The following is a 17,759-nucleotide window of genomic DNA, read 5'->3' on the forward strand; positions in this document are numbered from 1 at the left end:
TTCTTCTTCGTCTTCTCCTCCTCCTCCTCTTTCTCCTCCTCCTCCTCCTCCTCCTCTTTCTCCTCCTCCTCCTGCTCCTGCTCCTGCTCCTCCTGCTCCTCCTCCTTCTTCTTCCTAGTGTATTCCCACAGGTGCAGAGTCCACTTTTTGGATCATTGAACGCCCCTTTGCACAGTCAGCTGCATCTCCAGGCGGCATGCCCGCGGCTTGCATATCTTTCTTGATGGTGTCCTGCCATCTCTTTTTTTTTGGATGCCTGCGAGGTCTCCGGCCATTGACTTCTAGTTGGTAGGCAGTCTTGGCCACGGTGGAAAGTGCTGATCTCTGGACATGTCCAGCGGAGTCAACCTTCTCTCATCTTCTCTATAATTGGTGCCACACCAAAATGTTGTCGAATGGTGTCATTTGTGATGTGGTCAAGAAGGGAGATGCCAACGGATATCCAATGGGAGCATTCACATTCCAAAAACTAACAGCTGTCTGCACAGAACATAAATATTTCCATTCCCCACCATCCAGTCAGAGCTGAAGAAGCTTCCTGGATGAGAAGCGAAACGTCTTCAAAAGAAAAAAACAAGGAACCCCAGCTGCCTCCTGAAAAAGCACCTTTGGATCTCGGAAGCAAACCAGAATCTTACCTCTCCAGCTCCTTGGAAGACAAATTTATTATCAGAAAGCTTGTTCTTTGTAATTCTTAAGGCTGCAAAGATTCCAGCTATAGCAACAGAGGCAGTTCCTGCAAAAAAGTAAACAAACAAACAAAAAAAATCCTATCATTGGTGTGGATGGGCCTGAGGTACATACAGGTGATACAAAGAACTTGGTATCTTTTTCCAACAAGCTATGAGCGCCAAAGAATTCAGGCCTTTGAACTCTGGTGCTGGAGAAGACTCCTGTGAGTCCCTTGGACTGCAAGGCGATCAAACTGGTCAGTCCTAGAAGAGATCAACCCTGACTGCTTTTTATTTATTTTATTTATTTCGATTTTTATACCGCCCTTCTCCCGAAGGACTCAGGGCGGTGTACAGCCAAGTAAAATTCAATATATAAACATTAAGAGAAAATTAAAAAGCATATTATAATGTGGCCGAAATTTTAAAAGAATTTAAATCTTAAAATATAAATAACCCCAATAAAATTTCTAACACAGTTATATAAATTTATAAATTCTTCCCACACTATCAAGCATACATAGCTGTGCAACTTATGGACCCTTAAGGCAAACGCATCGCTCGGTCACAGGAGGCTCTTGTTAAAGATGCTTAGGTCTAATGAGCGTCAAACTCTTCTACGACTGCAAAACCGAAGCAACACAATCACCCCTTTGCATTATAGATGAAGCCGGTGAACTGCGCTGGCCAGTTGTTTAGACACCTGCTTAGCTTGGCCGATAGGAAGAGGAAATGGTCTACATTTCTGACGAAGCCTGAATTGATCCGAACTGTTGGAAAGGAAGGTAGATCTCCTAAATCCATCTTGGTAACTCGAGTCAGGAAAGGTGTTGGGTTACATGGTTGCTCTGGAAACAGTTAATTAGGATAAGGATAACCTTCCATCCTCAGGATCGGCGTCGGCGGTTTTCTTAGCTCCGATGAGATGGCAGCGCCCCTGGCCGCCTGCTTAGCCGCCCATGCCCCGGTCGGAAGATCTGAAGTTTCTGGCGGCCGTGGGAGAGGTTTTCGGACCTCTTAAGCCCCACGGTTGCCAGGAACGGACCCGGGAAGGTGAGCGGCGGATGGTGGCGGCCATGTTTGAGGCGCCGGCGGGGGTGGTAAGGCGGCCTGCTTTCTATCTTGGTCGTGTGGCATTGGGCCCTTTCCCTCGGCTGTGAATACGAACTGCAGAGGGGGGGGGGGAAACGGTGAACTGGAGCAGCAGCGGTTTGGCGTTTGGACAGCTTTGCCATTTTCCCACCCTCCGCTTCTGTCGTTTCCACTATGTGGCCTGGCCATGAAGGCTGTTCTGTTTCCCTTCCCCCAATACTCCCAGCAAAGAGTCCGTCAGAGGCCTTCCTTTTTTTTCCTTTTATTTACATAGATACATGTCCTGGCCACGTCTACCCACGGGCCTGCCAAGTTTCTGGAGATAACGAGGAAATTATAGATAAGGCCAGAATTACTCACAAATATATTCTTCCCTCCATTGAAACAGTTAGCTCGCAATTCATTAGCTCAACTCATTACTTTGTCCAAGACAAAAACCAGGAAGTCCGCCTCCTATTTATAGTCTCTGCAGATGTCACTGCATGACAATTATGACTTGGCTTTGTCCCAACTCTTCCGCTGCTGCATGGCGATCGCCTCGTGACCTTGCATCGCTCCAAAACTGTTCTTGGGGCGTTGCCAAATCAGAAGGAGGCTCCATGGAGAATCAGGCTGTGCCGGCTCCCCTCCCTTTGAGTGGGTGCCAGGGAGGGAGAGGGCCCAAGAGAAGAAGGGCTTGCCAGGTCTTTTCCCTCACTTTCTGAATCATCCGAGTCCAGGAGTCCAGGTCCAGGAACCTGGGTCACAACACTATCCCTCACCGCAGGGCCCTTCCCCCAGGGCTGACGATCGGGATGCGGTCGGGCTGGGTTCTGCTCATGGAAGGCCTGCACCAGGTCTAGGGCATGAACGTCAGAGGCATCTACCCAGGAGAAATCAGTCCCGTATCCCTTCCACGCGATCAAATATTGGAAACGACCCTTCAGCCAGCGGGAGTCTCGTACGCTGTGGACTTCGTATTCCTCCGACCCGTCCTCGGCGATAGTGACGGGTGCTGTTGGGCACCGAAGGGGACTCGGTGTGGCCTCAGGAACCAGAAGGGACCGGTGAAAGACGGGGTGGATCTGCATGGATCATGGCAGGGTCAGTCGGTAGGCTACCGGGTTGATGACTGAATAGACATGAACGGGCCGATGAATCGGTGGTCCAACTTCTTTACCGGCGGTCGGACGGGAGGTGTTTGGTGGAAGCCACCGGTCTCCAACTGCCAGCGGGGCGTTGCCCGTCGGGAGCGGTCGGCGGACCGTTGTAATCCTCCTTTGCCCCGATTCAGCTGCTGGCGTACCAACTGTTGGACCGCATGCAATTCCGTCAGGAAAGGTGTTGGGTTACATGGTTGCTCTGGAAACAGTTAATTAGGATAAGGATAACCTTCCATCCTCAGGATCAAAGCTGGCTTGGTTTTGAGAAGATGGAGCAAGCATTTGGATAAATGGTATGGTCCAGGGCAGTGGTGAAATGTAAAATTAGTTACTACTGGTTCTGTGGGCTTGGCGAGAGGTGTTAATGTGACTGGGTGGGCATGGTCAACTTTTTATTTTTATTTTTAAAAGCATTTTTTCTACAACCTCTTCAGCCGAAGAGGTTGTAAAATCTTTAAAACTCTGATGATCGCACGGCTCAGCTGGGCGGGGATGGGGGTGCAGGAATTTTTGCTACCGGTTCTCCGAACCACCCGCCACCATCGCTACCGGATCGCGTGATCCGGTTTGAACCGGGAGCATTTCACCACGGTCCAGGGATGTCAAATTCAATTTCATTGAGGACTGCATCAAGGTTGTGTCTGACTTTGGGGGCAGAGTGTGGCTGAGTGACTTTGGGCCAATCACCAGGAGACTGAGAGTTCTAGTCCCGCCTTAGATATGAAAGCTGGCTGAGTGACTTTGGGCCAATCACCAGGAAACTGAGAGTTCTAGTGCTGCCTTAGGCATGAAAGCCAGCTGGGAGACTTTGGGCCAATCACCAGGAGACTGAGAGTTCTAGTCCCGCCTTAGGCATGAAAGTCGGATGGGTGACTTTGGGCCAATCACCAGGAGACTGAGAGTTCTAGTCCTGCCTTAGGCATGAAAGCTGACTGGGTGACTTTGGGCCAATCACCAGGAGACTAAGAGTTCTAGTCCTGCCTTAGGCATGAAAGCTGACTGGGTGACTTTGGGCCAATCACCAGGAGACTGAGAGTTCTAGTCCTGCCTTAGGCATGAAAGCTGACTGGGTGACTTTGGGCCAATCACCAGGAGACTGGGAGTTCTAGTCCCTCTTTAGGCATGAAAGCCAACTGGGTGACTTTTGGCCAATCACCAGGAGACTGGGAGTTCTAGTCCCGCTTTAGGCATGAAAGCCGACTGGGTGACTTTGGGCCAATCACCAGGAGACTGGGAGTTCTAGTCCCGCCTTAGGCATGAAAGCCGACTGGGTGACTTTTGGCCAATCACCAGGAGACTGGGAGTTCTAGTTCCACCTTAGGCATGAAAGCCGACTGGGTGACTTTTGGCCAATCACCAGGAGACTGGGAGTTCTAGTTCCTCCTTAGGCATGAAAGCTGACTGGGTGACTTTGGGCCAATCACAAGGAGACTGAGAATTCTATTCCCGCCTTAAGCATGAAAGCCAGTTGGGTAACTTTGGGCCAATCACTAGGAGACTGAGAGTTCTAGTCCCACCTTTAGCATGAAAGCCAGCTGGTTGACTTTGGGGCAATCACCAGGAGACTGAGAGTTCTAGTCCCACCTTTAGCATGAAAGCCGGCTGGTTGACTTTGGGCCAATCACCAGGAGACTGAGAGTTCTATTCCCACCTTAAGCATGAAAGCTGACTGGGTGACTTTGGGCCAATCACAAGGAGACTGAGAATTCTATTCCCGCCTTAAGCATGAAAGCCAGTTGGGTAACTTTGGGCCAATCACCAGGAGACAGTGAGTTCTAGTTCTGCCTTAGGCATGAAAACCGACTAGGTGACTTTGGTCCAATCACTAGGAGACAGTGAGTTCTAGTCCTGCCTTAGGCATGAAAGCTGACTGGGTGACTTTGGGCCAATCACCAGGAAATGGTGAGTTCTAGTCCCGCCTTAGGCATGACAACTGGCTGGGTGACTTTGGGCCAATCACCAGGAGACTAAGAGTTCTAGTCCTGCCTTAGGCATGAAAGCTGACTGGGTGACTTTGGGCCAATCACCAGGAGACTGAGAGTTCTAGTCCTGCCTTAGGCATGAAAGCTGACTGGGTGACTTTGGGCCAATCACCAGGAGACTAAGAGTTCTAGTCCTGCCTTAGGCATGAAAGCTGACTGGGTGACTTTGGGCAGTCCAGCGGCATGGGATGAAGTGTGCCATCTTGGTGAGCATGTCCACCACCACCAGCACCGTGGTGAACCCAGAGGACGGCGGCAGGTCCGTCAGGAAGTCCATAGAGATCGCCCCCCAGGGTCTGTCGGGTGTCAGCAAGGGCTGGAGGAGCCCGGGAGGGGCCCCCGTGGCGGGCTTGGCTTGCCGGCAGTACGCAGGATGTCACGTGAGCATGTATATCATGCCGCACTGGGCCACCAAAAGGTCCGTGTCACCAGGTGGAGGGTCTTGAAGAACCCAAAATGTCCTGCTGCAGGGTTGTCGTGGCACTGGGTCATGTCGAGGGCTCGGAGTGGTCCTGTGGGCACATATAATCGCCCCCGAAACTTGAGTAAGTCCTCCTCCAAGGTCCAAGGAGACGCGGGGCCCACCTCCGCTCTCCTTTGCTGCGACCAGGCGTCCTGGCGCTGCGCCTCTCGCACCTGGGCCCGCAAGTCCACTGGCTCCCGTGCTGCGGCCAAGGCTTCTGCCGGCAGCACTGTCCGTGGAGGAAGGGGGTCCTTGGCGCAGAGGTACTCTGGCTTGCGGGACAGGGCATCCGCCCTCCGGTTGTGACCGCTGGGAATGTACGTCACGCGGAAGTTGAACCGGGCAAAAAACAACGACCACCGGATCTGCCGCTGGTTCAACTTCCGAGCTGTGGTGAGGTGCTCGAGATTCCGATGGTCCGTTCGGACCTCCACCTGATGTCGGGCCCCCTCCAGATGGTGTCGCCAAGCCTCGAATGCAGCCTTGATAGCCAGCAACTCTTTTCCCAGATAGTGTAGTTGCGCTCGGAAGGATTGAGTTTCCGGGAGTAGTAAGCGCAGGAAAAAGTGTGCCACCATTCGTCGGAGCCTGTAGCAGCACCGCTCCCAGAGCCACATTGGACGCGTCGTTTCCACCACAAAAGGCGGGCGGGTCGGGATGCCTCAGGGCGGGTTCCGTGGACGAAGGCTTTCTTGAGGGCTGTGAATGCTTCTTGCTGCGGGGGACCCCACCGAATGCAACCTTCTTCCTGAGGAGCTGGGTAAGTGGAGCCGTCAGTGTGGCAAAGCCGGGATGAAGGTCCGGTAGTAGTTGGCGAAGCCCAGCAAGCGCTGAACATCCTTCACCCGACGAGGGCTTCCCAGCTACACAAAGCTTCTACTTTACATGGGTCCATGGCTATGCCCTCGGGCGAGATGATATGCCGAGGAATTCTATGGAAGTCCGGAAGAAGCGCATTTCTCCAGCTTCGCATTGAGTTGTTGCTCCCATAGCGTTGCAGAACCAGACCGGCGTGTCGAAGGTGGCTTTCCTGGACCGGAGTAAATCAGGATGTCGTCAGGTAGATAACCACGAACCGATCCAACATGTCTCGAACACGTCGTTCATGAAGTGCTGGAAAGCGGCGGGGCGTTGGTCAACCCAAATGGCATGACAGTGTATTCGTAGTGTCCGTATCGGGTGCGAATGCCGTCTTCCATTCGTCTCCTTCTCGCATCCGCACCAGGTTGTAGGCCCCGGAGATCGAGCTTGGTGAAGATCGTGGCCTCCCGCAACCTCTCCAGTAGCTCCGGGATGAGCGGCAGGGGTAGCGATTCCGCACCGTAATGGCGTTTGGCAGGTAATCACAGCATAGGCGCAAGTCCCTGTCTTCTTCTTCACAAAGGACCGGGGCCGAGAGAGGGACTTTGAAGGCGGATGAACCCTCGGGCCAGGTTTTTGTCCAGGAAGTCCCTGAGGCGGCCAACTCGGGCTCCGACATGGAATACAGGCGTCCCACAGGCAGTGGTGCGTTGGGCAGAAGGTCCACGGGCAATCATCGTAGGGCCGATGCGGGGTAGTCGGTCCGCCTCCTTCTCGCTGAACACGTCGGCGAAGTCCGTCAGCTCAGGAGGCAAGGTGATGGCAGCGGTGGGGCGTTCTGGCGGCACAGGTGTGGCGGATGTGATCGGCACTGCAGACTCGGGAAAGAGATGGCGTTCCGACCAGGCCACCTGAGGATCGTGGGTCCGAAGCCAGGCCATCCCAAGGACCAAATGAAGGTCCGCCGTGACATAAAACTGGATCGCCTCCTCATGGTCCCCAATAGCCAGGCGCAAAGGCTGGGTGGCGAATTTAATGGGGCGGACACCAGTTCTCGCCCATCAATTGTCTCTACCCGCATCGGAGGGTCCACGGAACCACGGGACCGCAAACTGGGTCACAAAGGCCTGGTCCATAAAGTTTGTTGTGGCCCTGAGTCCACCAGCGCATGCGCCTGGAGCCGTCCGACTGGTTCCCCAACCATATCCGTGTGTCCAGAATCAGATGCCGAGGGGCCCAGAGTCTACTTCCGCAACGTCCAGTGGGGCTTAGTACGTGCCCGACCTAGGGTTTCCCGGTCGGGCCTGCTCCGTTCCGATTGGTCACGCTGTGATTCGGGACGGCGTCGTGCCCCACTTCTGGGGCAAGAAGCGGCGTGGCGGGCTCCCACAGTACAGGCACAATCCCCTTGGCGCCTCGGTTCCGCTCCTGGGCTGTCAGGCGAGTCTGGCCGCTCCCAACTCCATGGGCTCTTCCGCAGCGGTTACAAAGCGTGGGCGACCCTGGGTGCTGGTGGTGCAGGAAGTGGGGTGCAGATGTCGACGGACGGGTCCGGGTGCGACGGGGCGGTCGCCCGTTGCAGGACGGGCATCGAGGCGGAGACAAAGGGCACCAAGTTGTCAAGGTCCGCATGGCGCCTCACGCGGGCCAGCTCGTCTTGCAATTCCTCTGAGAGTCCCTCCTGGGCAACGTCCACCAGCGCTGCATCATTCCAGTCAGAGTCCTGGCACAAAAGACGAATTCGGCGATGTACTCCTGCAGGGGCGTTTCCTTGACTGAGTTCCTTAAGCGCCTGGTTGCCGTCAGCATTGAACGGGGTCCTCATACATGGTGCGAGGTGCTGCCAAAACGCTGTTGGTCCGCCAGCAGGGGCTGTCCTGGAGCAAGAGGGCGTGGCCCATCGAGCAGCCGAGCGGAAGAAGGTTAATCACGAAGGCCACCTTAGCCCGGTCGTCTGGGAAATCCTCTGGCCTCATAGCCATGTAGAGCTGGCACTGTCCCAAGAAGGTCGGGAACATCTCAGGCTGCCCAGAAAACTTATCCGGCACGGTTATCGGGCACTTGCGACGAGGAGGAGGAGTGGGAGGATGGGGGGGGGCTGCAGGCACATTCCTGGCAGCAAGTTGGCCTGCCAAGGGGGCCACTTGCTGCTGGAGCTGTTGATTAGCTGCTTGTAGCTGCTCTAACTGCTGCTGTACCTGCTGCTGATCCATCTTTGGTGGAAGATGTTTTAGTCAGGTCTTGGACAAAATGTTCTGTTTCCCTTCCCCCAATACTCCCAGCAAAGAGTCCGTCAGAGGCCTTCCTTTTTTCCTTTTATTTACATAGATACATGTCCTGGCCACGTCTACCCACGGGCCTGCCAAGTTTCTGGAGATAACGAGGAAATTATAGATAAGGCCAGAATTACTCACGAATATATTCTTCCTCCATTGAAATAGTTAGCTCGCCAATTCATTAGCTGTCCAAGACAAAAACCAGGAAGTCCGCCTCCTATTTATAGTCTCTGCAGATGTCACTGCATGACAATTATGACTTGGCTTTGTCCCAACTCTTCCGCTGCTGCGCGCGATCGTCGTAACCTTGCATCGCTCCAAAACTGTTCTTGGGCGTTGCCAAATCAGAAGGAGGCTCCATGGAATCAGGCTGTGCGGCCCTCCCTCCCTTTGAGTGGGTGCCAGGGAGGGAAAGGGCTCCAAGAGAAGCAGGGCTGGCCAGGTCTTCTCCTCACTTTCTGAATCATCCGAGTCCAGGAGTCCGGGTCCAGGAACCTGGGTCACAACAAAACCTTGACTTTTCCCTCATCCTAGCTTTTCTCCTCCTGTTATTCCTATTTTCATCTGGCCCTTGTATTCTGCCTGTTGTGGCCTGTTGCCTTTCCTCCTGGATTTACACTTGGAGCCAGACCCATGGACTATCTATCCTGGACTTAAGAACTTATACTCATTGGACCAAACCAAGATCTGGGTCTGGATATTGACCAGGAGATACCATCATGACTGTCCATTGACCGGATTATTATATGTCCGTCCTTAAGTGAGGGCAAACTTTATATTATCATCTTAACCAATTTCGAGATGGAGCCAGTTTTTCGCCGATTTTTATTGTTATTATGCGATATTCCTCAATTGAACTCTTGCGCCTCAGTGCCCCGCCTCGAGGAATGGCCCTACATTACCAAGGGCCGGCCTCAATGACGGTCTTGGGATCCACAGAGGTGGCATGCGGCGTAGAAAGAACCTGTGGGGATTTTTAGATAGGGAATTTTAAGGGGAGGGTAAGTGCTGGGGGTAGCCCGAGGAGGGCCAGTCACTGCGCGTGTTTGCGGTGAGGTTTTAATAGGTCCGGAGGTTTTGGGGAGGTGATGTTCCTGACGATGAGGTGGTTCCATCTGTGGTTAGTGGGAGAGGCAGATATGAGGCGGGCGTGTCGAGAGTTGGGAGCACGTGTTTGATGTCTGAAAGCGATCACGTGCTCCGGCCCCTCAGTTCCTACCGTTCCTCGGCGCCATGATCCTCAGAGCTTGGATCTTGGTTGATGTTATGTAATGCCGGTCCGTGGTTAACAAAGCTCAGTGCACTCTTCTGTCCTCTTGAGGGAGCTAGAAATTAATTTTTTTATCAGCATCAGAAGAATGAACTCCATACAGTACAAGGCACGCAACTTTTCGAAAGAAACACTTCACGGTTTTTAAATAAAACATTCTTTTATTTAAAAGAATAAGAGATGAGGGGAAGGAAAGAATGTTAAAAGATGGTATGATTCAACCTTTCCTGTTATGTGGTTTTAAGGAATCTCTACAGTCTTCCCAAGAGGTAAGGTGGGCCTACCTATAATTCTATGTTCTTAATTACTAAAATCACCAAAACGTAGCAAGAAGGCGTTGCAATAATAAATGCCTGATATGATATTTTTTTTCTTAAAGAATGTTTCTCATATGCCCCATCAGCTCTATTAATTGTTCCCTTGTTTCCAGTTATGTAATCCCAGACATGGCAGATGTGAAGAACAAAGATTTATTATGAAAATTAGGCTCTGCTAATCTCAAAGGAGAAGACTTTTAAGAGCCCATAAATGTTTTTAAGTAAGCAATTGGCTATTTAATGCTCATTTAATACCAAAAGGTCATTCTGCAAAACAAAATAGAAATCAATCTTTCCTGCTCAGTGTAATTTGCCAACTCAAAAAAAATAAAATCAAGCTTTTATTAATGATAACTTAAGAATCCATTTATTCAGTTGGTGACTTTAAATTCATTGCCACATATTTATGTTTATTTAATTTATTTCATTAAAATGGGCGTGTCCACTCCATCACCCCCTGGCTAGTAATACGGCCACACAAGACTGCAATTTTTTAACATTATTATGTGATTTATGTACATTAGTTATATTGTATATTTTATATGCAGCCATATAAGACAATTCCTCTCCATATTATGCAGCCCAGGCGAGCCATGAATTAGACACAGGGCAACTTTTAAGACTTGTGGACTTCAACTCCCAGAATTCCCCTGTTTGTTTGGCAGTTACTTGATTGGGAAATTGTTTGCTTCTTGATTGTTGGTCTATATTTAATCTTGGTGTTGGAGGCAGGGGTGGTATTCACTTACCTTTGCTCCCGGTTTGCATATGTGAGCGTGCACATGTGCCACCTCCGCGCATGCGCATGGCCTTCTATGTATGTGCAGAGCTTCAAAACAGTGGATAAATGGGATGTGAATATGTCCGGGCGGGTGGGCGGAGCCTCCCGCAGCCCCCGCTACCGGTTCACCCGAACCGGATAGAACCGGCTGAATACCACCACTGATTTGAGGTTGATTGCTGGTGAGGAGGGTTTTTTTGTTCCTTTTTGTTGGCTTGTTGATCGCGTACCTGGCTCCTTGCTGTGACCACAGCCCTGCGAGCTGTTGGAGGTTGAGACCCCAGACTTATACTCATTGGACCAAACCAAGATCTGGGTCTGGATATTGACCAGGAGATACCATCATGACTGTCCATTGACCGGATTATTATATGTCCGTCCTTAACTGAGGGCTAACTTTATATTATCATCTTAACCAATTTCGAGATGGAGCCAGTTTTTCGCCGATTTTTATTGTTATTATGCGATATTCCTCAATTGAACTCTTGCGCCTCAGTGCCCCGCCTCGAGGAATGGCCCTACATTACCAAGGGCCGGCCTCAATGACGGTCTTGGGATCCACAGAGGTGGCATGCGGCGTAGAAAGAACCTGTGGGGATTTTTAGATAGGGAATTTTAAGGGGAGGGTAAGTGCTGGGGGTAGCCCGAGGAGGGCCAGTCACTGCGCGTGTTTGCGGTGAGGTTTTAATAGGTCCGGAGGTTTTGGGGAGGTGATGTTCCTGACGATGAGGTGGTTCCATCTGTGGTTAGTGGGAGAGGCAGATATGAGGCGGGCGTGTCGAGAGTTGGGAGCACGTGTTTGATGTCTGAAAGCGATCACGTGCTCCGGCCCCTCAGTTCCTACCGTTCCTCGGCGCCATGATCCTCAGAGCTTGGATCTTGGTTGATGTTATGTAATGCCGGTCCGTGGTTAACAAAGCTCCCTGATCTGCGATCTTATTCAGAAGTCCGCGGACCTTATGGGTATTACAGAGACTAGTTGGGTCAGAGGGGTTCCTTGTTGAGCTGTGCCCTCAGGTTTCCGAGCATTTCATCAGCCAAGGGCCCAAGGCAGGGGTGGGGTGGCGGTTGTCATTAAGGAAGATCTAGAGCCGAGGAGGCCACTGTTCCTCAGATTGCGGATGTGAGGTGGGGCCATAGGAATCAGTTGGCTTGTTGATTGTATCTTTTAAATGGTATGTAGATGTTGTGCATGTCTATGTGCCTGTTGATGGCCAATTTGTCAGAGTGCCAAGCTTGAATCAAGCCAAGTCCAAAAATGCTAGAGGATTCCTGGAAGCCTGTCAACATTAGACCAACAATCAAGAAGCAAAAATACCCCAATCAAGGAATTGCTGAATAAACTAATAGTAAACAGCAGCCTAACCAAGGGACCACCAAGATTGCTCCCACCAACACTGACAGGGCAAGCCACTAAAATATAAAATGTGAGCAAAGCCACTCCCTACTAGCACTGATGACGTTACCTAGCTGGGTAATGAAATGTGTGCAAGAAAACAGGCAAGCTAAGAGAGCACGAAGGACCCCTCCTTTCAACTCTGAACTTCAAATATTCTCCCCTATCGAAATCTCTCAGTCTCAATACAAATGTCATGAGCTCTGCTGTTCTCCCCAGTTTCACGAGAGAACAGAGAAAGAGGGGTGGTGTTGAAGGAAAAGCTGTATCAGTGAAATAAGAAAGAATTTTTGTACAGGGAAAATGCAGGGGGGGTGAGCTTCAACAATTTTAGCAAGGGGTTCTCTACCCGGTTGCTGGGAGGGCGTGACCATGGTGGGCGTGGCCTAGTCAGCCTCCTTAACCACGGCAGGCCCCCCCCCCCACATTTTAGTTTAGTTTAGATTAGTTTATTAAATTTCTATACTGCCCTTCTCCCGAAGGACTCAGGGCGGTTTACAGCCAACAAAAAACAATATACATAAATAGATTAAAAAACACTATAAAAATCTAATTCAAATTGGGCTAAACTTTAAAACTATTAAAAACAATAGTAAAACCCCAATTAAAAACCATAACACATTAGGCCAGCCCCGTGCGATGAAATAAAAGGGTCTTGAGCTCGCGTCGGAAGGTCCGGAGGTCGGGGAGTGATCGTAACCCCGGAGGAAGCTCGTTCCAGAGGGTAGGTGCCCCCACAGAGAAAGCTCTCTCCCTGGGGGTCGCCAGCCGGCATTATTTGGCTGACGGCACCCTGAGGAGACCCTCCCTGTGGGAGCGCACAGGTTGGTGGGAGGCTATCGGTGGCAGCAGGCGGTCCCATAAATAACCCGGTCCTAAGCCATTTTTTCCCTCCCTGGGCTCCGGAGGCTTTCCTCAAGCCTCCAGGAGGGCAAAAATGGCCTCCCCAGGCCGTTTCCAGCCTTCCCGAACTTGTGGTAGGCCCGTTTTTTGCCCTTCCCAAGCCTCTGTGCATGCCCTGCACTTACTTGCATCCAAAACGGGCCGCATGGAGACTCCTGGGAGGGGTGGGGTGGCTGGGGCCAGCCAGGAGTGGGATTTGCGGGTTCTCTGAACTGCACAGAATCTTAGCTAGAGGTTCTTCTGAACCCCTGTGAACCTCCAGTAGCCCACACCTGGGTAAACGTGTGTAAAACATGAAGGAGAAAGATTCAAATGCAAGTATTTATGAAGGTTAAATCCAACTTCCAACTGTGAGAAAATACATTCTTCCTATTTTACTTTTTATAAAGTAAAATAGATTATAAAGATTACCTAAGATGGCGCCGACGAAGGCTGCCTCGGTGAAATGCTCTCTAATTGTTTCTTTATTTCTAATTGTTCTCTGTGACTCACTACGGATTTCCTACTCACGAGACCATCTGCTAAAAATTAAGGAACATTTCTTTAAGGAGCAGCTTTCTTTAATCTCACCCCCGCCTGTCTTTACAAACACGGAGGAGATTCTAACACAGGAGGAGGCAATTCCCATGGAGCCATGGATTACTAAAAAACCAAGCAGCGGAAGCGAGGTAAAGCGATCTGGGATCTTAATCAAGCTAAGAACTACTAAAACTCCTCTGCCTTCAATTTTCCTAACAAATATCGCTCACTTGCAAATAAGATGGATGAAATACTCCTCTTAAACAAAATACTATTCTGATGCTTCTCTGAAACCTGGTTAAATGATCTGGAATTAGATGATTTAGTAACAGAACCAATGTCATGGTCTGATCATTTCTCCTTCGCCTAGACTTCGACCGCCACTCACCCGCAGGAGGCGGAACCTATCGTTGGTTCCGTCCCAGCGCCTGATGGACGAGAGGTTCCTGGAGCTTGGGCCATTCCTGAGGATCTGGCCCGCAGCACGACTGAGGAACTAGTTGTGGCCTGGGAACAGGCGCGGCTGGGGCCTTGGACCATGTCGTGCCTTTGCGCCTCTGACCCGGCACAGATCTCGTCCGGCCCCTTGGTTCTCCGAGGGGCTGGGGGATTGGGAGTGGGGGCACCGTATCGGTGGTTCTCCTCTATCTCTCCGAGTCATGAGCATGTTGACGGGGGCAGAGGTCGACCGCGAGGTGCCTCACTTGTGGGGTCCCGCAGGGGTCGATCCTCTCGCCCCTTCTGTTCAACATCTATATGAAGCCGTTGGGCGAGATCATCAGTGGCTTCGGGGTGAGATACCAGCAGTACGCTGATGACACCCAGCTGTACTTTTCTACCCCGGGCCACCCCGATGAAGTTGTTGAAGTGCTGTCCCGGTGTTTGGAAGCCATACGGGTCTGGATGGGGAGAAACAGGCTCAAGCTTAGTCCCTCCAAGACGGAGTGGCTGTGGATGCCGGCATCCCGATTCAGTCAGCTGCAGCCGCATGCCTCCCACCGACCTGCAGTACGCCTCACAGGAGAGGACTTCAGGGTGCCTCCTGGATGAACAATGTCGGTTGAGCGGCCCCCAGGGAAGGTCCTTCTGTGGGGCCCCACACTCTGGAATGAGCTTGTTTACGCCAAATACGGACCTTGGACCTTTCGGGCTAACTGAAGACACATCTTTATTTTATCGATTTTAAATTTCTTATTATTAATTTTAAATTAGGCTGATTATAATAAGTTTTTACTTGCAGGACACCCAAATTGCACCCTCTCCTTTGGGGCCAATAACTCGCCCCCCACAGCCAGCTGCGGCTGCAGCTGACTGTACCGGGGTGCCGGCATCCACAGCCACTCCGTCTTGGAGGGATTGAGCTTGAGTCTGTTTCTCCCCATCCAGACCCGTATGGCTTCCAGACATCGGGACAGCACTTCAACCGCTTCGTTGGGGTGGTCCGGGGTGGAAAAGTACAGCTGAGTGTCATCAGCGTACAGGTGATAACTCACCCCGAAACCACTGATGACCTCACCCAGCGGCTTCATGTAGATGTTGAACAGGAGGGGCGAGGGGATCGACCCCTGAGGCACCCCACAAGGCGCCTCGGTCGACCTCTGCCCCCTGTCAACACCGTCTGCACGGTCGGAGATAGGAGGAGAACCACCGATAACGGTGCCTCCCACTCCCAACCCCTCCAACCGGTGCAGCAAGATACCATGGTCGAGATGGTATCAAAAGCCGCTGAGAGTCTAATAGGACCAGGGCAGAGGAACAACTATCCTGGCCTCAGAGGTCATCCACCTGCGACCAAAGCTGTCTCGTACTGTGACGGGCGGAAGCCGGACTGGAGCAGTCTGAAGACAGCTTCATCCAGGTACCGGGAAGCTGCCATGCAACCACACTCTCTACAACCTTCGCCAAAGCGGTTGGAGACTGGACGATAATTTCCCAAAATAGCTGGGTCCAGGAAGGCTTCTTGAGGAGGTCTCACCACCGCCTCTTTCAAGGCGGCGGGAAAACCCTTCCAACAATGAAGCATTTATAATTCCCGAGCCAGCCTCGTGTCACTTCCTGAGTAGCCAGCACCAGCCAGGAAGGACACGGGTCCAGTAAACATGTGGTCGCATGTAGCCTCCCAGTAACCTGTCCACGTCCTCGAGAGCCACAGTCTCAAACTCATCCCAAATAACCTCAACAAGGCGTGCCTCTGCCATCCCACTTGGATCATCGCAATTTTGGTCTAAACTATCCCGGCTGACGATTTTATCATATAGATAACGTTAAACTCCTCGGCACGTCCCTGTGAGGTCATCCGCCCCTCCTGTTGAAGGAGGGAGCGAGTCACCCGAAACAGGGCGGCGGGCGGTTATCTGCCGATGCAATGAGGGTGGAAACGTGGCCTCCCTCATTGCCACTAGGTAGGTCTTAGTAAAAGAACTCACTAGTGTCCGATCAGCCTCGGCAGCTGGACCTCAGGTACTCTCTAGGCGTCTTCTCCGGCGTCATCTCCCTCAGCTCCTCAGAGAACCAGGAGCCAAGTGAGATCTACGCCAGGTCAGAGGCAAAGGCGCCGACACGGTCCAAAGCCCCAGCCACGGCCCGCTCCCAGGCCGCAACTAGTTCTTCAGTCGTGCAGTCGTGGGCAAGATCCTCAGAAACGGCCCAAGCTCCGTCCGGAACCTCTCCGGTCCATCAGGCGCCTGGGGCGGAACCAACGCATTGGCTCCGTCTCCCTGCGATGGTGGTGGCGGTCCGAAAGTCAGGCGAAGGAGAAAATGATCCGACCATGACACGGTTCCGTCACTAAATCTCCTAATACCAGATCATTAATCCACTGTCCAGAGATAAAAATCAGATCTAGTGTGCCTCCCCCATGTGTGTAGGGCCATCAATTACTTGAATCAGGTCCATGGCCGTCATGGAAGCCTGGAGCTCCTGGGCTACCGTTGATGACAAGCCGGCCGATGGCAGTTGAAATCCCCATGACCAGAAGTCTGGGAGTCTCAACTGCCACCCAGCACCTCCAGCAGCTCAGGCAGGGCTGTAGTCACGCAGCAAGGAGCCAGGTGCGATCAACAGACCCATCTGATTCCTATGACCCCACTTCACAAGGAGGATTCACAACCAGATATCTGAGGCACAGTGGACTCCCTCGGCTCTAGACTTTCTTTAATCACAACCGCCACCCCCCCACCCCTACCTTGGGCCCTCGGATGATGAAATGCACGAAAACCCGGAGGGCACAGTTCAACCAGGGGAACTCCCCCCTCTGTGCCCAACTAGGTCTCTGTAATGCCCGTAAAGTCCGGACTCCTCTGTATGAGATCGTAAATCAAGGGGCCTTATTTACCACGGACCGGGCATTGCACAGCATCAGAGACCCAAGCTCTGAGATCCTGGCCAACTGGGGGCGGAAAGGACTGAGGGGTGGAGCATGATCGCTTTTAAACATCGAGCACATGCTCCCAGGAACGACACCCCTGCCTCCGCCATATCTGCCTCTCCCACTTACCGTACAGATGGAATAACACTCTCGCTCTGAACATCCCCTCCCCTGTCTTGGACCCGAGCAAATAGAGCCATGAGCACGCACTGGGACTGGACATACCCTCCCCTCCCGGTGGGTTTCCCCCACCATCTCAACCCTCCCCCTTAAAATCCCCATTAAAACTCCCCTTAAAAAATCTATTAAAACAATTAGTTAAAAATCCCCTAAGTCTCCCAGATTTAGCATGCAAACCTCGGGGTTCCAAAACCCGTCCTCAAGGTGGGCCCTCGATAGTGTGGAGGGCCAAACCTGCAGAGAGAAATCGTGAGGGCAAGAAGGTCCGCAGTTGAGAATCTTCGCATAACAAAAAGTACGGTAAGCAGCCCATCGGAGCCGGTCAAGGTGTCACCACAGCAGAACGGGCTCTCAGGCAGGCAGGCTGGACCGTGGACTTCTAGGGCTCCATTTTTAGAAGGCCAGATCCTGAATCATCTTCAAATCCTTTGGCCACCTAATGAGAAGGAAGGACTCACTGGAGAAGAGCCTAATGCTGGGAATGATTGAGGGCAAAAGAAGAATAGAATAGAATAGAATAGAATAGAATAGAATAGAATAGAATAGAATAGAAAAGAAAAGAAATTTTTATTGGCCAAGTGTGATTGGACACACAAGGA

At 51.8% G+C, this 17,759-nt stretch overlaps 1 protein-coding gene across 3 annotated transcripts in view; it reads right to left on the minus strand.

Annotated features, from left to right (window-relative positions):
• ME3 (malic enzyme 3) overlaps positions 1-17,759 on the minus strand; it is a 170,310-nt gene that overhangs the window by 16,289 nt on the left and 136,262 nt on the right. For all 3 annotated transcript variants that reach the window (XM_058186518.1, XM_058186519.1, XM_058186517.1), the window contains one exon: positions 639-736. In XM_058186518.1, the coding sequence (XP_058042501.1) occupies positions 639-736 (98 nt within the window). The remainder of the gene's footprint in view (positions 1-638; positions 737-17,759) is intronic.

Source organism: Ahaetulla prasina, chromosome 5 (assembly GCF_028640845.1).
Source record: "Ahaetulla prasina isolate Xishuangbanna chromosome 5, ASM2864084v1, whole genome shotgun sequence".
Classification (NCBI taxonomy): domain Eukaryota; kingdom Metazoa; phylum Chordata; class Lepidosauria; order Squamata; family Colubridae; genus Ahaetulla; species Ahaetulla prasina.